General features: G+C 46.5%; 8 protein-coding genes across 8 annotated transcripts; 2 read left to right on the top strand and 6 right to left on the bottom strand.

Moving 5' to 3' along the window:
• Nucleotides 1–4783: 4783 nt before the first annotated feature.
• FOMMEDRAFT_154024 (uncharacterized protein) lies at nucleotides 4784–5126 on the bottom strand (the record flags this gene model as incomplete). The annotated part of the gene is made up of 2 exons (XM_007264604.1): nucleotides 4784–4952; nucleotides 5008–5126. 2 exons carry the CDS (start codon nucleotides 5124–5126, stop codon nucleotides 4784–4786), a joined length of 288 nt encoding a protein of 95 aa, XP_007264666.1.
• Nucleotides 5127–5423: 297 nt separating this feature from the next.
• Nucleotides 5424–6809, bottom strand: FOMMEDRAFT_166637 (uncharacterized protein; the record flags this gene model as incomplete). Its single annotated transcript, XM_007264603.1, has 4 exons — nucleotides 5424–5882; nucleotides 6331–6468; nucleotides 6524–6688; nucleotides 6738–6809. The coding sequence occupies 4 exons, from the start codon at nucleotides 6807–6809 to the stop codon at nucleotides 5424–5426; spliced, it is 834 nt and encodes a 277-aa protein (XP_007264665.1).
• Nucleotides 6810–8484: 1675 nt separating this feature from the next.
• FOMMEDRAFT_154021 (uncharacterized protein) lies at nucleotides 8485–9031 on the top strand (the record flags this gene model as incomplete). The annotated part of the gene is made up of 3 exons (XM_007264602.1): nucleotides 8485–8644; nucleotides 8707–8736; nucleotides 8799–9031. 3 exons carry the CDS (start codon nucleotides 8485–8487, stop codon nucleotides 9029–9031), a joined length of 423 nt encoding a protein of 140 aa, XP_007264664.1.
• A 102-nt stretch (nucleotides 9032–9133) lies between these two features.
• Nucleotides 9134–13852, bottom strand: FOMMEDRAFT_18605 (uncharacterized protein; the record flags this gene model as incomplete). Its single annotated transcript, XM_007264601.1, has 10 exons — nucleotides 13508–13852; nucleotides 12894–13452; nucleotides 11929–12831; nucleotides 11363–11874; nucleotides 11132–11291; nucleotides 9769–11066; nucleotides 9674–9715; nucleotides 9462–9616; nucleotides 9287–9408; nucleotides 9134–9227 (listed from the first exon to the last, which is right to left on the bottom strand). Coding segments are annotated over exons 4-6 (559 nt in total), but the record flags the coding sequence as incomplete, so codon positions are not given.
• Nucleotides 13853–16697: 2845 nt separating this feature from the next.
• FOMMEDRAFT_27173 (kinase-like protein) lies at nucleotides 16698–18164 on the bottom strand (the record flags this gene model as incomplete). Its single annotated transcript, XM_007264600.1, has 7 exons — nucleotides 16698–16759; nucleotides 16870–17042; nucleotides 17096–17239; nucleotides 17279–17362; nucleotides 17539–17672; nucleotides 17725–17913; nucleotides 17985–18164. 7 exons carry the CDS (start codon nucleotides 18162–18164, stop codon nucleotides 16698–16700), a joined length of 966 nt encoding a protein of 321 aa, XP_007264662.1.
• A 603-nt stretch (nucleotides 18165–18767) lies between these two features.
• FOMMEDRAFT_18603 (uncharacterized protein) lies at nucleotides 18768–21936 on the bottom strand. Its single transcript, XM_007264599.1, has 3 exons — nucleotides 21625–21936; nucleotides 20986–21538; nucleotides 18768–20903 (listed from the first exon to the last, which is right to left on the bottom strand). The coding sequence occupies exons 1-3, from the start codon at nucleotides 21835–21837 to the stop codon at nucleotides 19141–19143; spliced, it is 2529 nt and encodes an 842-aa protein (XP_007264661.1). The 5' UTR covers nucleotides 21838–21936; the 3' UTR covers nucleotides 18768–19140.
• A 471-nt stretch (nucleotides 21937–22407) lies between these two features.
• Nucleotides 22408–23116, top strand: FOMMEDRAFT_145603 (uncharacterized protein; the record flags this gene model as incomplete). The annotated part of the gene is made up of 2 exons (XM_007264598.1): nucleotides 22408–22658; nucleotides 22835–23116. 2 exons carry the CDS (start codon nucleotides 22408–22410, stop codon nucleotides 22953–22955), a joined length of 372 nt encoding a protein of 123 aa, XP_007264660.1. The 3' UTR covers nucleotides 22956–23116.
• A 562-nt stretch (nucleotides 23117–23678) lies between these two features.
• Nucleotides 23679–24120, bottom strand: FOMMEDRAFT_154015 (uncharacterized protein; the record flags this gene model as incomplete). The annotated part of the gene is made up of 3 exons (XM_007264597.1): nucleotides 23679–23872; nucleotides 23937–24002; nucleotides 24063–24120. 3 exons carry the CDS (start codon nucleotides 24118–24120, stop codon nucleotides 23679–23681), a joined length of 318 nt encoding a protein of 105 aa, XP_007264659.1.
• Between the last annotated feature and the right edge of the window lie 1680 nt (nucleotides 24121–25800).

Raw genomic sequence — 25800 nt, 5'->3', positions numbered from 1 at the left:
CGGGGACGGATTTGTTAATTTGGTCCGCGTTTTTGGAATTTCAGTTTGTTTCGTCAGTCACCACACGGATGGACCGTTTCGGGACGGATGCGCGGCAGTGTCAATGTCTCATAGTCTCATATTCCCATAGTTTCATCTCGCATATTATTTTTAATATTGTTGTGTAATTTTGTATTGACGCCGTCATCCCGCCAGTGTCAACCGACGACGTACACATCTCCGCATCCGGATGTGGAATCACCACAGACACAGAGGTGTCACGCCGTTTCCGGATTGGATTGGCAGAATTTGGATTGGAGAACCGACCGGATCCGGGTTTCGGTATTCGGTATTCGGTATTCGGTATTCGGTGTGTACGTTAACGGTTACGCCCCGAACGTGCCTACGTACACGGCACCTCCAGGACATATAAAACGGGAGATACGCTTGACATAGCTGTTGAACAGACGGAATACAAAGAGACGGGATCCCACGTCGGCGCGGGGCGTGGACTTGTAACGTATAGGTCGGCATCGACATCGGCATTGACACCATGATTGAGTGGATGGATAGTGTATTTGGATAGAGACCGAAAGAGGAAGTCGGGGGCGAGTAACCTTAGGGAGAGACATTCATTGTTGATTCAATCACCAAGAAGCCACGGACAGGACGTGTGTTGTATGATGTATGTGCGAAGTAGAGCGAAGAGGCGTTAAAGGGCGGCTAGCTGGAGTAAGCAGCCGGGATCATCTGGACAGAAGGGACATCGGGCGAGTGCATCTACATCTGGACACACCATCGCATCTGAGATCTGACCAGTGCAGAGGAAGATGTACGTTATGGTGCACTGCCAGGGTCGATACTGTACTCCTTGCCTGCCATATTCGTCCAGTGAATAAAAACAGTGTCCATTCCGTTATCCCTCCCGTCTCAACGAGTATATATATTCGAGTCTGAGCCTTACCCCCGCCTACTCTTGGCGTCTCTCCTCTGTGCTCGCCGTCGTCGCTGTCGCCTTTGTCGTCGACACCAGTACTGCCTAGTGCTCTGCATGTCCGCTACCTTCTCAGCGCCGCCGCCTGCACCTGTCTCTTCTTCTGGCTACCGTCTCCGCCCAGTCCACCGCGACTCCAATCCCCCCTCCGTATCGGCCTCTCCCTCTCCGCCGCCCTCCACAACATCGACATTCAGCGGCACGCATACAGGCACAACAACACCACGTACAGCAAGCATGCCTCCACAAACCATGGTCCCGCAAGCTCAACAAGACCCACACGCACTCCCTCCTCTCATCCTCTCGCCCACTCACCCAAACGCACCTCCACGTCCATGGTCTCCCTCCGCCGGCGTCCGTGGTGCGTCCACCATCCTCCCCCCTCTTCCCACTCCTATTAACCTCGGCTATTTTATCTAATTAGAAATTGACAACGCGGTTCCTCCACCGCGCCGCACAGGCCTCCCAGCACTAACCGGACACGAGCTCATGGCTCTCTTCCCAGCTCCCTCGCCCTCCTCACCTCCGACATACGCGGCTGTCAATGGCGCCTCTCCCACCCCTGGTGGTGCAGCAGCTATGCCTATCCCAATCCCCACGAGCGGATGGTTCGCGAGACAGGAACGTGCATTCTTTGCTAAGGAGGGGAAGGAGATTGTTAGGTTGAAGAAGGAAGAGGCATTAGGGCTTAATGCAGGTCCGAGTTCAAGTGGGAGTGGAACAGCAGCAGCAGCAGGAGTGGTGCAGGGGAGTCCGAGTAGTGGGGTTGGAATGAAAAGGGAGAGGGAACGAGAGAGAGAAGTCGGGAACGTGAAGCGTTCACCATCGTTGTCTAGTCCCGCGCCAGCACATCCAACACCGTCATCACACCCGCCTCCACCTCATCACTCGCATCATCATCACTCAAACTCCCAACCACAAGTCCTCACACTCACCCAGCCTCTCCCACCTCAATCCCAATCCCAATCTCACTCGCATTCGCATTCGTTATCTCAATCTCAGACATATCGCTCACCCATCCCTCCACCCCCGCGCGACCGCGAGCCAATAAGGGAAAGAGAACGAGAAAGGGATAACGAAAGGCGACGGGATGGACGGGATGCAGATGGTGACGTTCAAATGCGGATGGTGAACCCTGGACCGGGAGGAGCACCACCAGCACCACCGATGAGGGCACTTGGACAAACACCCCCACACGTCCACGCTTCACATCCTCAACAACAGCAACCACCGAGGAGCGCATACCAGCAGGAACATCACACACGTTCTGTAACACCCTCCGCACGAGGGTATGCCCCCGCTCCTCCTACCCCGTCAGCTCCAGTTCCACCTCCACAACATCAACATCAACAACCTCCGCAAAATGGAGGATATGCATACACGCATACATCCCCACCACCCTCCCGTTCTTCATATACCCACCCTCCACCTCCACCTCCACCACCCGCTCACCCACAAGAACGGCCTTCGTACAGTGTTCAACCACCCGCTCACCATCCACATCCTTCGTACAGTGCAACGCCTCCCCAACCTCCACCCCAACACCATCAACACCAACAACCACCACAATACTCTGCTTCACCACCATACAACGCTTACTCGCATCCTCATTCTCAACAACGGGATCGTGAAGCCGAACGTGAATGGCATCAGGAACAGCAGAGGGGACAAGGAGGACGAGAAGCCTACACACCAAGTCCTCCTCGTCGGGATGGTGGTGCTACTCCAGTCTATGCAGAGGGAGGAGGTCCTCCATCAGCTTCTTACCCAGCAGGAAATACGTATTTGGCTGCAAGTGAACGAAGAAGGGCAGGAAAACATACAAGACGCGTCGTCGTCAAAGCATAAATTCTGTGTTTCTGTAGTACAGTTAGTTATCAGTTTTGTGTGAAACAACGATAATTTTGGGATCTCTTCTGTTCTGTTCTTTCCTTTTTTTCCTTCTTCCTTTGTCGTAATCATGTCTTTGGTTTTTTCGATTACTTGTTTGTCTTCTACTGGTTTCGTAGACTTTCTTTCATACCGAACACGTATGACCTAATGGAAAAATAAAATAATAATACATACTGATTTCTCAGTCTCAAAATAAATAAATAAAATCCATCATTATCCGTCATTAGTATTTTGCAGTGACATAACATTGAATGTGCACAGAGTAACTTAAGACTACAGTCTGTAGCATAGCAGAGTCATGCAAAAATCAAAAAGAAAATCAAACTATTAGCTAATACTTATACACTGAGTAGATACTTAGATAGATTCTCAGAAACACTAGTTTTGCTTGCTTGGATAACTCTAGCAAAATTCTGACAATAGTAGAATTTAACTCAAAAGTAGATTTCTCTCAGTTTGTGTGAGTACACAATAATTTAGAACAAAGGCTGAAATCAATCATGTTTTAGAGAAGCAGAATTTATATATATAACAAGGAAATAAGTAGTAAATTGATTTTTTTAGTTAGACAAATGTTCATATTATATATTAGGGAGTTTTTAAAGTTGAATATCCAAGATTGAAATAAAAATAAAAATAAATTACAAAGACATTTATTTAGATAAATTCCATCTAGAGAAACTCACTACTATACTACAATATGTAGAAGAGAGAGAAATATAAGATAGATGACTCTTGTATATTTTCATTTGTATGTCTGTTTACTTATTTGAACAAATTACAGTATAAATATATTCAACTTAAGTAAACTTGAATTTATGTGTACTAACTTTATGTTTGCTCATGTATACAAGAGTTCCGGGTACTGGGATGAACTAGCACTGCTTCTCCCAAGTTATACTTTACTAGACCATGCTATATATTGTATATTAGTACCCATATATATTATCCTTTCAAGTGTCTAGTACTTGATACTATACTTGCTTCATTCTCATCCTTTCCTTCCTACATTTCGAGAAACAGGACATATAGAGGTATATTACAATGTTATAGTAGCACACGACAAACTTCGTTTTCTCCATCCAAACTCTACACATTACGATTTCTAGCTTCCCTGCTCTTTTCCTTCCTTCCTTCCTTCCTTCCTTCTCTTCTCTTCCCTTCTTCTTTACATCTCGTCTTTATTATGTCCCTTCCCCTCTTCCCTTCCCACCCTTTCCTTTCGCACATCCGTACCGAACGTGCCACCAGATAGAAGTTCGATATGTGGTATAGTACCAACGTGAATGCATTCTCCAACGGATCCACCAGTCCATATGTAAGGGACTTTAAGGAAGGCAATTTTCTCTCTCACCCCGCCCACTTGCCATCTTATTTACTCATCTCCTCGGTATCGGTATGGCTTCTGACCCAGTTTTTTTTTCGACTCGGGCTCGGAGTTGGGGTTTTCTTCGAGTACATTGAATCCGGACCCTGGTCATGTATATCCTTGCTCCATGCTGTCCGGAGTACTCAGGGTTACGAGACACCGAAGACATGTTGAATGTGAACAGGGAACAGACGTGAAGCATGCGCGCGTATTTAGCTTGGGCGTTGCCCTATCGCAAGCAGGCGATAGGTGACAAACAGGAGTAAAGTTTCGATCATTCACAGTTAACGTACAGCGGCGTCTGCAAAAAAAAGGTATACAAATGACTGAACCAAAGCCAAGTCCCTAAAGGTGAGAGGGGAAGGTCGACAGAGGATTATCCTGGTGAATCCGCTCGGGAGATTTAGTTCTCGTAACCACCGTATTACACTTTATGCTTTTTTCTAACACTCTCGTCAACCCATCATCCACTCATCCAGGTCTGTTACGAAAAAGCGGACAAAAGCGGGGAGCGTCGTGCGGGAATTCAGGCAACTTCAGGGAGGCATTTAAGGTTCAAGTAAAGGGTTGACGTCAGGACCCAGGAAGCCGGCGGGAGGGAGTGCTAACGCTTTAGTCAGTCCCGTCAGTTTCTGCCATCGCGTACTATTTTCAGGACTTTTCTTTGATTTTATGAAGTTTGTCCCTGCTTGAGCTGCGCTGCGACCGTGAGCGTGCCTAGGACAAGGGAGGACAGATTGGCGAGCAGAACACTGCGCGCATCTTCCTATACATTAGATCTGAAACCTCGCTCGCTTGGTCCACGGCTTTAAGCATCGTTAACGGAGCGAACAGAAATAGGTATCGAGAAAAACCTTTAGCCTCGCTCGGTCCAACGCGGTGAGACAGCATATTGCGTCAAGACTCATTTCTCTTAAGATGACAGGCTCCTCCGCAACGCCACGGTCCTCCCCCCAAATACCACATACACGCCATTAGCATTCTGTCCGCCAAACTCCGAGTTAACGTACCACTATTTATAGATACCCTTCTTTAGTCGATTTTGCAATTCTTTTGTATGCAATAGGGTGCATTGGAATGCAGGATGCGCGGGTGCGCGAGTATGGCTCGCTTTGTATATTGGTTCCGGCTCGTCAGTTTCACACTGGAGAGTTCCTGGTTGAAACACTGATGTCAACAACACATCAATCAAAAAAGCAAGATGCTTGCGGCGAATCCAATGCAGTTCGGCGCAAGCGTTGCTATGTAATCGCGTGTATTTGTTAACGAATAAGCCCTCGGAGACGTTTGTACTGTCCATCGGTCCGTGCTGTACGGCGAATCTATCTTATGCAGATGATGGACGCGGAGAGACATCTGTCGCATGCGCGTCTCGACCACCCCCGCCGTATTCGAAATTGCGCGAAGCGTGCATGCCGCCAGTGCTAGAAGTATCACGGTCATGATGATGATGCAGTCAAAATGTGGCATCGCGTTAATGGTCTTGCTGACCGAGCTCGGTGGATGTCGTAAATGGCTGCCGTCACCAGTGGTACATCTGCGGTACAGGTCATCTGCATTTGCAATTTTCCCTCTGCGTGTATGTGTGTGCGTTTTCTTTTTTCCCTTCGTTTCTAACCGGCCCCACATCTGCCGTACGAGCGCGTCCTGTCATAAAACGTTGCTCCGCCTCCGGGCCGCTTTGAACTTCGTCATTTGCTTGGTCGATCCGTGACCTCCACCCATGCCGTTAGTATAAACGAAGCACTCAAGGGCAAGAATATTACATACTCCCGCGAAGCTACTGAAATGCGAGCACTAGGCGAAACATTCGGATATACTCACTTTGAACACGCATACATGCGCCTATGGAAAAGATCATCGCCATCGCATATACAGCTACATTTTTTGCGTGAGCCCTGGATGTGCTTTTAATGATTGGCAGTGGCTGAATTTGGCTTTGAAGGGTTTTCGTTGCTTGGTTCCTTTTCGCGTGTGGCGGCACTTCTGCGATGATGGAACAAGACACCGGTCGGAGGCAAGACGCGTAGAATGTTGGCAACTAATGATCTCAGACAAGTATAACTTTGGGTTTAAAATTGTGCAAGAAGCTGACCAACTTCTTTTTGTCAACCCGCATCCGTAAGGCGATTGAAAGTTTTTTTGCCACAGTCCGCCCTTGAGCTTGTCCACAGATGATTTTAGTTTCACGAAGAGTGCGGGGTGTGCGTAATTGCGCGTTACGTCCGTGCGACTGATGTTTGTTGGTCTCGTCTTGAAGCCTAAGTTGACCGAGCGGCATGCCATACATGCAAGGTTGCATCGCGTGGCGGCGGAACTCCCCGCAAACAGCTCATCGCGAGCGAATCTGGTGGCCCATCACCGTCAGCAGAATGAGTCGCTCTCTTTTCCTGTTCTTGGTCTTTGTGCGCCCATATCTCCAGAAATAGCACAGATAACAGATCCAAAGCGTTCTAAGCACCCTATCAAGAATACCCGGGCGTTCGTTGCGATGCTTTGCACGAGATCACGAATCTTATAGTTGAATCCTTCGGACTCGGAGCCAGATTTTGAGCGCGGGGTAGAACGGCACATGTACACTTTTCTGGTCAGCGGATCTGCGGCTCTTGATTGATGCGTTATGAAACGATCCCAATGCAGGCTACCGTGTGGTGTGTTCTCTTCGCAGGTGTCTCAGGGACCCGGAAAATGGCGAAGGAGAGCGATGGGGAAGCCATCGAGATGATGGAGGGATAAAGCATCCGTGCCTGGTTTTGTGCGCGCGATTCCCGAGCCTGATTCCTTCGCATCGCTGATCACAAATGATCGTCGAGCGTATGATAGAGTTCGGGAAACTTTGAGCGAGAAGCGCGTCCCTTTACAAGATGCCGGCACTACCCTCCGGACGAAGACGCCCAATCGTGATGGGCTCCGTTAGTGGCAATAGTACTGGGGGTCCGCTTTTCGGTTGTGAGACGCGGTCGAGCGGACTTTGAAAGTTTGCCATTTTAAGCCGAAATCTGGTGATCAAAGTGTCCGCCTTGCTTATACTTAACTTGAAAAATCAGTAGTCATAAAAAAATCAATATTAAAAGAGTATATTGATACATGTTATACTTATTAATACAATTCATGTGTTATACTTGAGAGAAATGTTATACAGAAATTTATTTGGCTAAAGTAAAGTGTAAGCTACAAGTGAATCAGTAGTGATCAGCAGGCTATTGCAAAGGAACGACGCGAGTGTGACAAAATATCAGCCAAATTCTCTGTGACAATGTGTGACTACAGCCATTCTGGCCTCATTCTTTATTTCATTCCTCATGCAGAGGTCAGTTAATTCACACGAAAACATTACTATAAATCAAAATAAATCATTATTAAAAGATTTACAGAAGGATTTTGTCAGAAGAAAATTATTGCTCAAGATATAGTTGATTTGGAGTGTAAAACAGTTATATTTTAGCTAGTTTCTAATAAAATCAAAATTCCTTCTGTAAAAAGTTTCTTTATCATCTTTTTAATGCTATTCATATTTTTTTGTCAATTTAAAATACATGTGGGGAGCAGAAAATCTTTTCTACAAGGACAATTTTAACCCGGACACTTGTCTATCAGTTTACTGCTTAGTTTGCCGCTTAGTTTGGTAAGTTTTCAAACTCCGCAGGACCGCGCGTCAATAGGGAAAGACCCCCAATAGTACGGCAACCCGGTGCGGCACGTGTCCCAATTGGCGCTCGTTTGTTGTATGGGGAGTTAGGTCGCCGATACAGTACATCTCTCCCTGTTATCTTTATTGCTACCAATGGCTATATGTATACGACTCCATAGTCGGTCGTTGCTCGCCGTTGACCGAGTTACGTGCAGAGCAGTACTTGGCAGGTTCGCCTCAGAGCCTCGATACGTCATGCCGTTATCTCTATTCATTTAGAGGTAAAGAATTGCGACTCCTATGCAACGCGAATTGCTGAAACACGCGTTACCGGGACTAGCGGCACATGCGATTCTGATGCAATATGTGACCGCCGCATGTTACGAGAGCGACGAAAGCCGATGAAGTCCTAACAGTTACTTCGTTCCCTTCTTATCTCGGATATCATCGCCCCGACGACCAAACTCTCACATCCAAACCTGTCCTAAACCAGTTCAAGTTGGTGCGTGCTCCTTCGTTTTATTATGAATGTGTAGAACCTACGTCTCATGCACATGTGCTCCTGAACGATAACACAATTAATGTCATTTGTGAAAGACAGTGTGTATTCGGTTCACGATGCTCTGTGCCTATCTTCGGAGCTCGACAGGATACTCTCGGGGCGTGTATCCGTCTGCACGGCGGAGGTGCAAATGGGTCGCTCCGGTCATGAAGAAAGCGTTGAAGCATTTCAATTTGTTCCGCCTTCTCGCTCAGAAGTCTCAAACCGAGAGGGAATGTGAGTCGCGTGTTCTTGATGCGCTATTGAGACTAGAGAATCAGTACACGGCCATCCGTTAGCCGATAGGGATGTTGAGACACCCTCCCCACGTTTCCACTGCTCTGGTTATCCTGGTCTCCGTTAATGTGTACAGCTCTACATGGATGCATAGATGTTGCTCCGATTCCTTTGGAAAGCAACCATCACCACGATACGTTATCGTCAAAGTTGCCAAATGTACAATTTACCGCCCGTGTCGTAAGTGTGAATTTCACTAGACAGGAAGTGACAAGGCCTCAAACTCTGAGCGTGCGTTATAACGTTACCATTGAACCGCTTCTCGTTTCCGTGCATGCTCGTAGCGGAGTGGCTAGAAGCCAGCCTGTTTTTAGTCATCGGCCATGAATCGGGTCGGAACGTTATACATTGATATTCCTTTCGGCGAGGAGATGCTATGAACGGTGTTATAAATCGGTTGCACCTTATCCCACAAACTTCATCCAGTCGCAATTTGGACAAGACATATCCCTCTTCATTAGCGGTACGTACATTTCTCCTATAGAATGCTCGTACGTTTCGTAACGATTAAATTCTTTCGAACCTGTGCTTTCATTAGACCCCGAACAAATGCAGTCTTTGTACAAATTTTCTCATACGTACAGAATCTATGAGTCATTACCTCTTCATTCCATTGCACCGAACTTGATATGGAACCTATTCTTAGTAAAGCACATTGTGCTGTCTGCTTTTATGACAATGAAGTGCGCGGAATATCTTCAAGCCTACCAGGATAGTCAGCAGACTACAATAAAGTGCGACCACCGCTTCTGAATACCTAATCCTCTGCTGAGCCACCTTAATGGTCCAAGAGCTCTTGTCCTCTCCTCTCAAACACCGGAGTTAATGCCCGCGGCGTATAGGGATAACAGTGTCCAACTGTGACGTTATCCACTGCAAATGCATACACAAATACTCAAGCAATGTTCTAACCTAGTTGCATAGAAGTAAGCTACACTTGCGGATGAATTGAAAGCTCGTGTGCCTTACCTTGCGGTGATAACTCATTATTCGGCGCGGTGGCTGTTGAACCTGAGAAATCATATAGATTATTATCCACACACCGAGGCACTACTAATACATACGTGAACAGCTTCTAGGCTCTTTTATCCCGCATCCCGAATAGCATATCGTAAAGTAGCTTTTAGGCGCAGTGCTTTCCTAGAACGCTAGACCTCTTTAGGAGCTGTACTCAATCGCGTAACTCGTCTCCCTCCCTTTGATATTTCTCGGGGTGAACTCACACGATGAGACGCTAGGCGTGCGCCGAAATAGATATATCACTCTAGAGCGTACGGGAGAAGAGGCCCTCGAATTGTGTGAGACACGATAAGGTGCCGGCATTATTTTTTCGGGAGGCCAGACCTTTCTGTGAAGCGCCTCTAGAGATCATTTAATCAATGTTCTGCCGCTTTGTGCTTGCACAAAGAGATATCCAGTGAAACGATGAGTCCATAGCTCCAGAAACCACTTGCACAGTATGTCTGTGTTGACGTCCGAGTAATATTTCGTATATGATATTTATGTATTTATGACGCTGTATGACGCCTGAAGCTCTTTATAAGATCGTGGCTAGTGCAAAGCATGACCGTGGTGCAAAAAACCCAACTCTTCAGAGGAAGTGTTGTGACATCTTCCAAACCGCTTTCGGGTAAGGGAAGCGCACGTACGTTTCCTGTACATGCTGGTATGTAACGGCAACTCGGCGTAGAGACATTTCGTTATCACCGCAGGAGCGATAGCCGGTAAGCATCGTGAAGACACATTGACAGCCGAAAGGACATCAAGAGGACTCGGCAAAGAGCCCAGATTCTAGTTTCTTCTTTTTCCTCGCAGTTTGGCTCTGCCTTTCAGAGCTATATGCAAAAGAGGTAGATTCAGAGTCCGTCTTCTTTGTTGTAGGACTTGGACTAGCCCCGGATCCTTCCTCATCCCGCTCTCGCTTCTTGCTCTTCTTCCCTTTCACACTCGAGGCTCTGGGTGCATCAACTCCTGCGGGACGAAGGAAGCTTAATGGACCTTTCCCGATACTGGTGACCGTTTTGCCGGAATCTGGTGCAGAAGTAGAAGACTTGACTTCGACTTCTGTCTTGACGGGGGCGGGCTCCTTGCCTTTTAGTTTGCGTATCTGACGTATGTCCATTCCGACCGCGGCGGAGGTCTCGCCAGAGATCATGGACAACACGGGAACCTCCGATACGGATGAGAGTTCCGTAGGTAAGCGAGCTGCACGGTCCAGTATTTTTTTGGTGCGTGCCTTCGAAAGTGGTCCACCACTTCGTGTGAAACGGGATTTTGGCTGCTCCGTTGAGGGCTCAGAAGACACTGTGACATCTTCCTCCGCTTTCACATCTGCTCCTGCAGGGCCATCTACAGAAGTCGACTATGCAGGACGGAATAAAGCTACATCAAAGTTTCGTAATGACATCAAGAAAAATGCATACTCACGGGCGACACAATTTCTCCTCCTTTAGCAAAGGTTCGCCGCCCACTGAGTTTTGCGGAAGTGAAATGTTCCGCAGCATCTTCGGCATTTGATGGTGTACCAGAGGTTTGGAAGGATGGGAATAGAAACGGTAAATATGAGGTTTCCTGGGCAATCGTCTGTCTGAATGGAATGCATTGGAGGACCGTCCATTTTTGATGTGAACATGATGGAGGAAATGTATTGGCACTCACTTGGTTTGGCCACTGGAATTCGAGCCCAGCCCTAAAGCCTCTCTGACTTCTTTAGAGACTTCCCATTCGGCTTCGTCCTTTACCTTGGCACGTTCCAAGTCTACTGCAGCCTGTTGCTTTGCGCGAAGTGCATTTTGCATGAATCGTAAGCCTAGCGTTCCATTGCTGAGCGTCTTGCCACTCGACATGTGTCTGGCAAATTTTGGGGAAGACTGTGCCCGAGGTAATGCACAAGACGAGTTTTCCTGCAGCCCACAGAGAGTTCAAAACAAGCAGGCAATACTAAGCAACTATCTGCCCACAGAAACGAGCAGAGAAATTATTCGAGTCGTGTAGATATGAGGTGAGAGAGAGAGGAAGGGGACGCCAAAAACAGTAAGTCTACAGGGGATGGCGTCAAACAAAGCCAAACTGCACAAATTGTGACTCCAATCTGTGGCGGAATCGCTTTCTCAGTGGATCGCATTCATCGCTTGCTTTGCTATTCCTCTACAACACTCAAAGAACATTCTGTAGGTCAGATACACTCTACAGTCACCGGAAATTACTTATATTAGCCATTTTAGGGCGTTATTTCTTTGAACACAAATTTTCAACGATGAGCAAGTCGCAGTTTTATCTCTCGGAATGTGCGCAGGCAGCCGAGAAGTCGCCCATGTGTTTCAAGCTTGGAGCAGTTATGGTGAAAGGTGGTAAGGTTATCTCAACGGGACACAATCATCATCGACCGCATTATGATGGGGCGGAGGTTCACCGACATGGCCATCGAAAGCCTGTATCGATGCACGCTGAGATGCATGCGATCTTCAGTCTCACGGGCATGTCACCGTCTTTCAGGAAGCAGGTTCAAGGGGCCGAGCGGCGCGTTCCACAACGGGCACCTCCACAACCATGTCGGACACGAACATCAACAAAAGTCCGAAGAGAAAGAGAAGAACAGTCGCCGATCCCCAAAGGGTCTGCCGCCTCTGAAAGTTGCCTTTCAGGGGCCCACAGCGAGCAAACGTACTCGGAATGTGAAATCTGGGAAGAAATATCAGAAAAGAATGACGCGGAGTTCCAGTCCGAATGGTCACGACCGAGGTCGAAGTACGAAGCAATCGTCGCCACCGATGAGCGACAGCAGTGCGGATGCCAGTTGCAGCGAGGATGGGAAGACCTCTCCCGGCAGCTTGCCCTCGCCTGAAGGCCTTGTGCCTCTTGATTCCGGATTTAAGGCGTCTCGGTGGGATGCACGGCGCCGTGACCCTAGAATGAACGGAGCAGATCTCTACGTAGCGAGAATAACTAAGAATGGCTGTGGAAATGCTAGACCGTGCTGGAGGTGCTTGGAATGGTGTAGATGGGCCGGAATCAAGCGGATTTTTCACTGGAACGAAGTCTCAAACCAGTTTGACGTTGTAAAAGTTAATAATCATTCGGCGGACAAGTACGAAACGCATGCGGATATTCGTCTGTTCGCTGGTCTTGTACGCCAGCCATATCCTTTTCTACACTCTGCTTCCAATCCCACTGACTTGCCTTTTTCCAGGGTTGGTAGTATTTATTGGAGTGTTGTTGTCCAGACTTTACAGGTGTATCACTTTCCTTTACATTTTACGACTCATGACATATATCACTATCGGCGGAACAGAGCTGCAGAACCGCTTCAACTGTACTTGCGATTATTAAACGTGTTGTTGTCAACAGGTTCCGAATTTCAATGATCGCAGTGTGGAAGACAGTTTTGTCTACAGGAATTACTCCATCCCGGCAACTGCTCTCTACTCCTTCTGCGATGGGTAGTTGAGTTACTAATACGGGAGAGAAGAACTGTTCTACTAAAGGCATCTATTTAGCTGTGGCTCGATTAATAACGGCCATAAGCTTTATTCCTTGCCTGACATTTTGTTGCACCCGTCACCCGGATATAGACAGTTTGAGCGAGCTCTCAGTATTTTCGGTATCAGGTGTCGATATGATCGGGGCTCATCTGGACTGCGAAAAGTAAGTGAGAAGCGAGGATAAGGCGACGTTGCACGTACTATGTTTACACTGTACTCGGGAACGGTAATGTTGGTGTTAGACAAGGCTGCCATTTCATATCCGTAGTAAGTCGGACATAAACTCGCTTCGATGTGATGAATTGGTTCACCCTGTTCGTAGATGTATTATTGATATCACGACACCCTAGCGCTCATCTTTCGCTGGCGTGTTGTTCAATGCTTTCTCTGAGTTGGCCGATCACTTCTTTCGAAATGACTTGTCCCACCTTGGTTACTTGCGCCTCCGTGAATTCATGGGCGTTAAGATTTTTCTGGTGGGGAAGAGCATCATATCGGCACAGAAAATCGGGCGTGGATTCAGTAATTTTGTTTGACTGTCTCCGCCCTATCAGCGTGTCTGACATTTCTATCTCTATCCATTGCGTTTATGTTCATGAGAGGTTTACGGGGGGTTAGCCTATCGATCGAACTGGATTGGCTCCTGACACCTGTGGATCCGACCCGCTATACGTTACGCACAAAATGGTATACATATTACGTTAGGGTATCGAATTAATGTGACGCTTTTATCTAAATGTGCAAAACAAGACTTTGCTATGCTAGAAATAGAGTGATGCTTTCCTTCTTTGTTCGTAGGACGGTAGTATGCTTCCTCCGCTGTCACAGGCATCCAATTTTGCTCATAATAATGGTGTAGACAGTACCATATGCGCGCGTATGTTTTGCGGCATAACTAAACGCTCGAGCGCTACATGATACATTGTCGTTTGAAAATTTTCCTGTATTTGAGAAGGCAGTGGCATTGCGTAAAAGTCTAGTGCAGGTATAACAGTACCAATGCAGTTGTCTTCAGACAAGCATGGTCCCCCAGACCGAGATTATGTCGTAGATAGAATGGCAAGAAGGGAAGGGAAGTAATGCGGCAACGACAAAATGCCTTATTTTGTGCTATTTAAGAAAATTATTCCCAGTGGATAGCCTAACATTGAAGGTCGTGTCTCAAGGAACCCGCATTGCAATACATTTATTTCTTCCATTTAATGGCGTGAAGGGAAGTAGATGGTAAAAACACTGAGGGGGACACGCTCTAAACTTTTTCAATGCTGAAAGTGCATTTTGTATTGATACTTCAGCTGTACTAGCGCAGTTCCACCCCCCTAGACTGAGATGACTCCGCGAGGCATGGAATCAAGGAGTTAGGGAATTGCTTACCTCAAATTGGCTCCGGTGGTACATTGTTAACATGCCACAACTACTCAACACAGCAAGTAGTCATAATCTTCTTCTTTGCAATTTATGAATGGGAACGGCGCAGAACGGACGGTAAAACGTATCTACAATAGTATACGGATAAGCTTACAATCAAATCCAATGGAGTGAATCGGATACATGAAATGAATTAGCTATCTCCTCCAAAGCGGATGATAATGCGTGGTAGAACTCACTGCGTGAGAATTATTATATGTTCCTCCGATAACCGGCTCATGAAATGACACTGCAGTCTTCTCCTAAATGCACATACATTGACTGGTTCTAAGAACCGTTTCACATCGTGGCGTCCACTTCATATGGTCCTGAGACTATGTGCCTGCATGCAGACACACATATGCAGATGACTCAAGAAAGAAGAATCAGAGTTTATGCGCAAAACTATTATCCTGCTTTCGCGGGAGAACCACGACGGAAAAACTTGTGGAGGTATAACGGCAGCAGGTAAAGACTGAGACCTAGACAGCAACCGGACTTGTGGTTCCTCTTGAGAAGGTCGTTTACTGGCACCGAGTGTATTTGATATTTGATGAATCAAATTCTGGAGCCACCTGTCTTCGTAGAATTTGACTTCGGGAACTTTCCTGACCTAGCAACACGTTGGTGATGTCTTGTGGTTGCGTTGTGCTCTGCTTGTTCCTGATCTGCATTGTTCAATGCGGTGAGCGCTCAGAGCGTTGAAGTAACAAGTGATGATGTGATCTTACTTTTCATGGAAAGAGATATACACTCCAAAATAGGGCAATGCGTATGGATCAATCACCTAGCGAAAACGCAGCCACTTGAATTGCCAAATAAAGGTGTACATCTGCAGGCGAATTCCGGGGAATTCCAGCAAGGAATTGGACTAAAAACATATGCTCGTAGGCTGCATGGGGACCTGAAGCACGTGCCGAGTGTATAGGCAGCCACAGACCGGGAACCGCTGAAGAAGTCGCAAATGTACATATTCGCTGACTTGAGTCCGATCCGGATTGTTAAACAAGTTATTGCCGTGGCTTGCCGTCATGCTACACAGTTGTTGTATTGTTATGCTGTATTGTTGTATGCAGCGTCAACATGCTTTGATAAAATGGAAGTTTATTGACCGCCCATGAGGGAAAGCCGAATGCCAGTGCGACATTGGCGGGTCGTTGCATAAGACTTCTTCAATATATTGTGGCACAAAGTTCAGCAATCAAGCTCTAGCAGGTATATAAACAGGCCGTCAAGAAGGAATTATTGAGGTGTCTTCCATCATGTCTGGTGCGATCAGTGGCGTTTCAGAGTCTAAGATTCTTAGAGTGTGGAAAGCGTCCGATAGTCGTGCTTCAGGTGTTATGTAATAAGTGACATTGGAAAGGGTCGTGAAATACTCAGCTAATTTTCTGCACCAAAATTTTCCTTATGGCTGAAGCTAGGGACCAATGAAAGCGGTTTGGACGGACGTTGGCTTGTGCCGATGCCAACTCAACAAGGACAGACGAGTGTTGCAAAGCAGACAAACAAAATATGGACCAACCAGTCCAAATTATGAGGTATACTGCACGTGATTTGACCAATAATAATACAGCCAGACAGATATAAAATAATTTCTTTTCTTATATACATACCAAATCTTTCTTGACTTTTGTCTGCAAGTTGTATAGATATCTGTAATAGTTCTACCATTCTCCAATTCCTACCCTTCTGTGCTCACCATTATAATTTGTATAGTCAAAAGTTATCTTCTATAATCTCTAATTTCTATTACTAAGCTTAAGCTCATGTACAAAATAATATCAAGCTAATTAAGAATGCTATTTTACTAGTACATACATTGGATAAATATAGAAGAAAAACTAGTAGAAGCAAAAAATATTTTAGAATAGAAAGGATAGAAAGAATCTCTTATTGCAGAAACAACATAAACAGAATAATCTATTAATCTTACAGATAAAGATTTACTTCTTGTCTGAGTCCTGCCTTCTAGTAGTATGTCCTCCTTTTTCACTGGCATTCTTTAAGCTCTTCTGTTTATTCATTGGGTCAGACTTATTACTTGTATTACTGTTGTTCTCAACTGTCTTAAACTATAAAAATTAAAATATTAGTACTTAGCATTAGTCATATGTGAGCAGTCTAGACTCTAACCCCATTTTCCAGAAGGGATTCTGCAGATGGTCTGTTTGGATTGATGTTTAGACAGCAATGCATGAAATCTCGTGCTTTACATTTGATTGACATATAGTAAGACACTGCTTCCACATGTAGAGCTCCTCTACAGTAGCTTACCTTTTTTGCTTATACCATGTGGTAGTTTGGGTAGAATGTACTTCTCAATGTGGTCATTGGTGATGGCCTGTGCTATTTCAATATCACGTGAAACAGGGAGTGTGGTAGGTATTGCATGTTCTGGGATTTCTTCGGTTACAAGACGCCCGGTTAAGAGTGTGAATGCTGTTGATCTGAGGAGGATGAGCCAGTCTCCCGTATAAAGAGCGCCAAAGTAAGTGATTACCCAAGCGACCAAATGTCTACTGTTTCTGTATACCATTTTTGCTCCGAATCAGATAGCCTAGTAATTTCTGGTGCCACAAAGCCGTTACTTCCACAAACATTCCATACCATATTATCTTTGCTATGGACAGCACTAGGCGAATTGCTGGTTAGGTTGTACAGGAATGGGTGAAGCTGCGCTTACCATCCGAAGTTGCTTAGTAAAAGATTGTCTTTAGTGGGGTCAGAGGAATGGCTATATGCGTCTTTAATGAGAAAATTTCCAGGTCTAGAAAATAGCAATAAGCCACTGCATACTAATCTCTCATACAGAACATGCGGCCTACTTGATGTCTCTGTGTATTACGTGCTTTGAATGAATGTAAACTATTGCTTTTAGCATTTGCCTCCAAATACGAGGTTAGTTGTAATATCGATTGAGAAACCATAAAGTAAGAATCGCACCTTAAATAGTGTGCTGTAACCGGTTCACTGAACTGCTTAGCACGACGCAGTCGGTCATCTAGGTTTCCTCCACGAGCGTAGTCAAGAATAATGACCCAACAAATTTTGTTCTCGAATGCTCCAAAGTAGTTTATCTTCACGCATTAGTCACCTTACCTTCTGTCTCAGATAATTTCTTGAACTTACCACTTGCTCGTGCTTTAGTCTTCCTAATATCTTTGCCTCGTTCCTTGCGGACCTCCATGCCTCTTTCTTTTCATCATATTTCTTGGCTTTAATCCATTCATACCCACGAGGATTCATCTCTTTGAAGACTACTTTGGCAGCAAACTTCTTCGGTCGTCCGTCTTCTATGAGGTCATCTCGTTCATTAAGCTAACAGAATTACGTCTCAATCAAATACGTTTTACTTCGTATGTGGAAGAAGGGGAAGTCTGTGGACTTACAAATACTCTGGCAAATGACCCTTTTCCAATGTCGCCTATAAGTTTTAGCTGTCGTGGCATATAATTGTCCTTGCTATGCTTTGCACACGTCCAGTTAGGATCGACTTTTTGACTGGTGGACTTATCTTGAATCAAAGGCACCAGGTCTTTCAAGACAAAAGGCCACTCCGATTCTGACATTATCCTAACCTGAAGACTATCTGTGAAAGAATGTGGAACTTTGATCACTAAATATTCGAACTGCTGAAGCAAGGGAAGGAGCAATTCAACTCACACGAATAACACTGTTGGCTTTAAAGTGAGCTTATGCGTTGCAAAGTGTTGTTGGCGCTGCGTAGTCTAAAGTAATTATAGCACTCGTTTGCATCGAAAGACAAAGTAGTCAGTTTCAAAATACAAAGAAAATGGATTTTGTGTACTTGTGTGTTGATTCAAGCTTAAATAACTTCTTGACAACCTACACATTCCACTGTTAGACTGTCTACAGACTTCCAAGCACAACGTCAGGATACGAGTTACTTTCATAGTGCTAGACCAAGTCCGAGGCATGATCGGATTTCCCCGGGCGACAATGCAAGGTTCCAAAAGGAGCAATAACCAGACCACTTCAGAATTATTGTATTTAGAATTACAAACTTAATGAGAGAGCATTATATATAGGAACGAGTCAAGTAACTATACTTGATAGAAACTGTTCTGCCTGTACAGATACATACATTTCGAAGATAATAATAAAACAATTTTCTTTCAAAATCTTAGACGGAAAAAAGGAACAGAACTACAGCAAGATTGATTATATTCCAGTAATTAAGTTCCCATACAGATACCAAGATGACGAGCTAGAAAGGAAAGAGAACAAGGAGAGAGATGTCATATCCCATTCCGTTCGAGGTGAGGTTATGTATAGAGATAATAGACGAACGAGAACGGGATAAACATTTAAAACGAAACAATGGGGGTCATGAAGGGTCGTAAAGTAAGATGTGCACTTGTAACACAGTATACGATATACCAAGACAAAAAGAAAAGAAAAGTAATACATCGTTACATGCATACGTAATAGGAGGAGACCAAAAAGACCCAAAACATGGTGAACTTTTCCAAGGAAGGAGCCCATATAGATAGGGAAAAAGAGTATTCCAGGAAATCCATACTATCACCCTCGAATTCGCCACCCATCACCCTTCCGATTAACCTTCCCAACACCCCCAAATCCCTCCCGTACGACAATCCAAAACGCCGTACAACTAAGCACGTCCTTAATCTCTTCCGCAGTTAATATCAAACCTTCATCATCAGGCCCTCCTCCTCCCCCATTACTCCCACCATTACCGCCGAACATACTCCGCGTTCGCGGGCGATCTCGTTCGTCCCGATCACCACCACCAGCTCCAGACGTCCCAGGACGCGATGAGACAGGCCGAGCAACTCCAGCGGGTGTAAGAACCCTCCGTCGAAGTCGCGCACGTGCAACTTCGATATCAGGTAGTGGGTAGGGTACCTTGAGTTGTGCGACGACTTTGGGGTGGTGCGGTGCTGGCGAGAGCGCACCGACTTTGAGCCTGAGAAGCGTTCCCGGTGCATCTGGTCGGGATTTTGGCGGTGGCGGAGGCGGAATTTGCGCGTCACTTGAAGTAGAAGTAGGAGGAACCGCGGTCGCAGTCCCGGCAGAGGAAGATCCTTCATATGTGCTACTGATTTGAGAGCGTCGGGAGTGTTCTTTTCCAAGAGGATGATGTAATTCAACAGGCTCATATTCCCATAATTTCGAGGGATTGGAGGGCATGCTTGACACAACGACCGTGCACGACCAAGGTGTTTCCGAATCTTCAGGGTCGCTCTCCTCTCCATCGTCCTCTTCTATAGCACTTCCTCGTAGTGCAGCCTGCGCCTCTTCGGACAAACTCGCACTAGTTAACGAGTTCGTCCGCGAATCACGCGAAGCCTGCTCAACCGATCGTTTTGATTCACCAGACATACGGGGTGTTGTAGGTCCAGCCCCGGACGCTGCATCTGCCTTTCGAGCACGACTTCTACTTTTCTCTTGACGTCCACCAGGCACTTCAGTCGCAAGACTTCTTCGGGAACGCGAGGCGCCGCCTTCCTCCTGCGAGAAATTCGTACTACCGCGCTTCCCGAGGGCCGCTTGCCCAGCGCTCTTACGTCGTCTTCCTTTTTCCTGGCTCTTCGATTGCCCCCGAACCCACTCAAATCGCACTTCCACGCCTGCATCGATTCCATTCCCACTGGAACCCATAGATGAACCTGGAATGCCTCCGCCAGCGCGTTCGGCCAAGCCGGACATGCCAATGCCAGCACCCACCATACCCACGCCGCGCATGACACCGCCGAGCAGCCCGCCTTCAGATCCTTTGAGCCATTTCCGCACTATCCACACGTATCGTGTTGGACGACCAGCAGGGGGGTGTGATGGTGCAGATAGGGTCGGCTGTATGCCGAGAATTGCCGGCTGTAAGAACGGTTGGGTGCCTGATGGTTGACCCGGAACTGGCGGTATAGTGAAGTGCGATGGCGTCGGAGAGGACGCGTTGAGTGACCGACGCTTACTTGCACCAACAGGACTAAAGCCCGACCCGTGACCGGATTCGCTGCCAGGAGGCGACGCAACCACCAGACCTCGGATGTCAATTGTCACGGAACCGCTTCGCGAATGTGATCCGCCGGATTCGGCAATATCTGTGCCTTGACCATCCCGTTTCTTGAATATCTTGCCAAAAATACGCTTGGCGCCAGATTGTGACGGCGTCGGCGTGACGCTGCCTCGAGATGTGTAACTGGATGACGTCGCTGCCTTCGACGTCGCCTGCGTAGGTGTTGTATGCACATGTGGCGGGTGCGAACCCGCTGAAGAGAGCGAGATTGCCGAGGAAGTTGGCGTCACGGCCTGAGGTTCGGCGTCTTAGATTTTGCAGATTTCGGGATTCACATTTTTAGTAAGAATGCATACACTAATAAGAAACATGATGAAGTGCAAACTCACCAAGTGTACCAGCGGCAGCGCCGGCGTTTGCTCCATTTGATGCGCTCAGGAACGCGATATGGCCCGTCCCCCTGCGCCCGTAGCTCGGCCAGACCTCGACACATTCGAGAATGGCGAGTCCAAGTACCTCCATACTTCGTTTGTGAAACTTTGCGACCTTTGCGTCGGTACCGGCGTCAAGTACAGTGTTAGTCATAACATTATGCGCGCTAAGATTATACAGTGGCACAATCATGCGGCGGCCACCTCCGGCCGAGGTCGTGGAGGCAGACGACGCGATTGAAGACATAGACACCGACGAGGATGACGCGTAGAATGAGGTCAGATTGGAACTGCTTGAGTGCAATGATTCGGCGCGTGAGAGCGTCTCACCGCCTTCTTCGGGCGCTTGAGCAGAGTAGTCTACAGAAGCACGATTTGACATGTTCGACAGACCGGAAGCGGAAGATGTTCCAGAGACGGATCGCTCCTTCGCTTGAGGTGGGACTAGCTGAAGCTGTAAATTGAGCGGATGATTTGACACCGACGGCGGCGGTCGCACGACGATGAACGTCTGCAGAGTGATCAAAAGACAGGTGGAGAATCAACGATGGCGTCGTGTCAGCTTGTAGAGTAGCGTGCGTGGCAGATTAGACGGACCTCGTTCGGATTACGCTCCCGCTTCTTCTTGACACCTTGCTCGTCGACAGCATTGTCTTTCAGCTTACCATCGTTGTCATTTGGGCGCGGAGTTTCCTCCTCGGTGGCGCGCTCCCTTTCACGTTCTTTGTCCTGTCTCTCGCGCTCACGCTCGTCCTTATTCCCACCGAAGCCAATACCGGATGGGAGAAGCGATGAGAAGGAGGCCAGCATAGCTGGTCTTTATCGTCGAGCTAGATTGTTAATAATAATGTTGACGTGGGAGAGATATGGAGCGAAATAGAGTGCGGGAGAGGATAAGAGAGATGGCAAGACGAGGACGTGGAGAGATGTAGCAGTGAATGATCGTCAGACCAAACTTATAACAGGCAATCAGGACGGCACGCGATATCCTTTGCAGCTGTCAGCTTACATCACTAATTCACTTTCGTGGTGTCATTTCTCATTTCTCCAGCTGCGCCCCGCGTCAACTTCCACTCTTTCCCCTCGTTCGCAGCTACGAAGTTGACAGCAGCAGGCTTGATTTTCGATCTATTTCTGCTGCCATCGCATCAGCTCGCGACAATTTGCCAAGAGCATTTTTCTGAGAATTTCCAGAGGAAGTGTTTGTTGCCGATCGACGCGGCCACTCGCAAGAAAGTGCGACCGCGACAACCCAAAAGGGGAAATACCGATCAATCAATACGGTAAATAAATAAAATAAATGCGCCGCACTTGCGCTCGCGCTGTCCGAGATTCCGGCTCCGACTAAGCACCAAGCTCAAGTTGCAACAGTCCTGTAAAATGTACACCTACCTCCATGTCCGCGCCGACAGCGCTCATGGGCGCTTCGGTGACGAGCTCACGTTTCGCAAAACAATCCAAGGCGCACTCGCTCAGTCTTTTGGCGCGAGTGGTGCAGGGACGTACGTTGACGTACTGCGGTTTCGCTGCGCAAGAACAACGACAACGGAACAACATCACAGCGCAGTTGTTGTCAACGGATACGCGCATGAGAACGACGTTGACGACGCCGTGATCCGCGTGGCGCGTGAGTAAGTATGAACTTCGTTTTCTTCTGTTTTCGACCGGTTAGTTCGTTATTTTGTACATCGTGCCGGCATCCGCAGTGACCGCAGCGACACGAGCTGTCATTCGTACTTTCTCGATATCCTATTTAAAATTAATGTGCCTTGAATTGCGTCTGAATGGATTTTTTATTTACAAACAGTGACGCCCCGAACATCAAAGCGGCCCTCGCAGCCGCCCCAATCCGCCTCTCAATAGTAGACGAATCGCATTTCCTCCCGGCGCTGCTTGCCTCCGAACCCCTTCCCCATCCAGAAGATTAAATATCCACCACTCACCCTACTTCATGTACTTAGAGCATTCGATGGGGGCTACTAGCAGGATCCGTCCGACTCCACTCCACTCGTCTAAAGGCATCTGACTGGATGGATGGATGGATGATACGGAACGACTTAGAAGACGCCACGCAACTAAAATATTGTCCGACATATTCGCAAATTCTTCCTGCTTGCTCTACAATGTCACACCGTCTTATACTGCCACCGTGAAACTCGACTGAAAACCCACACTTTATCGCATATACCGTAATGCAACTTGACCAGTCAATTCCGAGCCTACGTCCGAACAGGTGCAGCTGGAACGAACAACACAACTGAGCGGATGGACGGAATTACTTACTAATCGAGACTCCGTCCTTGTGATTTCACGACGACATCTCAGCCGTTTTTGAGATAGATTGTCCTCCCCTCCATTTCTCGTTCCTGATGAGTCAACAGGAGGTTGAGTGTTAGGAACGGATTGCTGATTACAGGCCGCCCATTACAGATCATTCCAGTGAGCCATCGAGTACCTCAAAGGCCCAGATCCGAGATAACGAGTCAGTAAAAAAACATTCGTCTCAGCTCTACTCCATGAATTCAGGTTATCATAATGCTTCATTCCACTCAAGGCATGTCTGAAATCCATCATCAATTATGGTATAGTCCATTCTTTTAAAGCAATGTGTTTCAACACAGGAAAACTAATATTGAACCAGAAATACCATGTCAAACACCATCTACGTTGAAGATCTCGTTCTGCCAAGCATCTACAGTCTTTCTTGCCGCCTCTCGGAGGTTGAGAGATATTCTGCTACCAACAACACAAAAGCTGGCTTTGACGACGGGTTGGAATAGTGCAGTCAGCGAACTTCGCTCGATGGGCAGAATTAAGCCGAAAGTGACTGCAGAAATAGATATGCCTTGTCGAAAATTGAAATTAGATGGATGCATTGTAGCAGGGATTTTCGATTCTGAGGTCCTCACCAAACATGACACTGTAATAGAAGAAACCGTCTCGAACGAGGACAGTAACGAGACGTGCTCTATGAGCTAGAAAATACAGTTGTTAATGAATTGTGTATAAGTCGAGGACTGGAAGTGTGTTCATACCTGATTGGAGGGCCCTGTATAACGTCAGGCCAAATATTACTGTGTCAAATGCAGTCATTGTGACAAAGATAGGCATCACAGTATCAGAATCGAATCCGATTATCCTGCCTTGGCAACCAAGAAGTGGTATGAATAACGAGCTAACCTGCTCTCCGAATCGTACTTGGAGTATAAATAAGTAAAAAGCATATAAAGAGGCGAAAAACAGAACATACGGTTCTCCTCAATACTGATCCGAATCAATAGGACAAGTAATGTTAAGTCCGTGGCCTGAAAAATTGCAAGTCGCGATTGTCTTTATGAACGCGCAAATACAGCTGTTAGTTTTGTTTTCACTCACAATAGTGGTTGAAAGAAGTACATAAATGATAGATCGGCTCTTTCCCCACAGAGCAGTAGTGCGTAGTATAATAATGGCTCCAGAGAATATTAGTATTATCATCTGAGAAAGAATTTGCAGATTAAAATATTCACCTTGCAAAGGGATCATGAATACTAAAGCACCCCTGTACACAATAGCAACATACCACCAGTATTTAGAAACATTAGTAAATGCACAATATGCATGGTACTCACCACGTGGAGAGATGCATTTCTACTTTACAACTTAAGTAAAATAAATGATTCATTTTCAATACTTATATTTATCTGAAAGAACGACTGACAACTTTCAGGCAGTGGTCAGAAGAACTTTTATTCACTTCGAGATAAATTGTACTCACAATAGAAGATTTTCCGGAATTCAACAAATCTGAAATGAAAATATCAGATTGCATTAGAATATAAGATCAAAAGTTTGAAGCAAAATCAACGGCTCACAAATTAAGAAGAGCAGGCTCTCCGACAGTACTGGCCATCTGACCATAAAAAATAGGACGGAACCGTTTGTGCACCTCGAATCCCAGAACAGCAGAAGCTAGGGTAATTATTCAGCAGGCTTTTCTTGTCAGTACAACTTTTTTTGCACATGCCTCTCTGCAAAGTATTATATTAAAATATTTTAAGCTGTGTACAGGTTAGAGAAGGACTTACTCTGGGAGCGTTAAAAGGTTACTATATAACATAACTACGAACGCTGAAACTGAGGTTGCAACTCAATCAATCTCATTATTCTGAACGGTCTTTAAACGAGTTATCCACCTGCTACGTACTGGAAAAGAAATTAGACTCCATGCACGGTATAAGGAATAGAGCACATACTTTGACTGATTGCTCATCTTGTGCAACCTGCCGGAGCATCTCAAATGACCCAGACAAGGCCTGTGTGCCAAACGGAGTCGAAGCATTACTAGCCATCCCTTTGTCGTATTGCTGATATTGAACCTGCTACACATAGCACAGACAAATGTACCTATATATGTACGCCAGACGCTGTGGAATGGCCAAAAACAAGATGACTGATGACCCGGCACGCTCCTTTCTTTTTATAAAACGGGTCCTTGATGTCACAAGGTACACAACGGATGCTTCAACAGGAATAGATGGAGACAGCGACAACTGATCCAATGGTTAGATGGATACACAGATTGAAAAACGTACACCCCGTGATACCCGTTTCAGAAATCTGTGCAGACAAGGTAACTGTCGGTCTTTATAGGGAAGAATAGGAAGAGAACGCAACGGCTTTTCAACCCCGCTTTGACGAAGTTTATTGTAGTGTATTATTGAAGCATCAACTTCGGGAACAGGTATATACGAAATCTGGATTTGCAGATTATATGCTCTTTACAGATACTGT

Source organism: Fomitiporia mediterranea (assembly GCF_000271605.1).
Source record: "Fomitiporia mediterranea MF3/22 unplaced genomic scaffold FOMMEscaffold_4, whole genome shotgun sequence".
Taxonomy (NCBI): domain Eukaryota; kingdom Fungi; phylum Basidiomycota; class Agaricomycetes; order Hymenochaetales; family Hymenochaetaceae; genus Fomitiporia; species Fomitiporia mediterranea.
This window is presented reverse-complemented; position numbering and strand designations above follow the sequence as displayed.

What these genes read in the sequence shown, in the direction of transcription:
- FOMMEDRAFT_18603 (XM_007264599.1), bottom strand. Translation starts at nt 21,837, where the DNA reads ATGCTGGCCTCCTTCTCATCGCTTCTCCCATCCGGTATTGGCTTCGGT. An exon ending in GGGAGCGTAATCCGAACGAG is followed by an intron (nt 21,539 to 21,624) that starts GTCCGTCTAATC and finishes ATCACTCTGCAG; the next exon opens with ACGTTCATCGTCGTGCGACC. An exon ending in CGCTGCCGCTGGTACACTTG is followed by an intron (nt 20,904 to 20,985) that starts GTGAGTTTGCAC and finishes GCAAAATCTAAG; the next exon opens with ACGCCGAACCTCAGGCCGTG.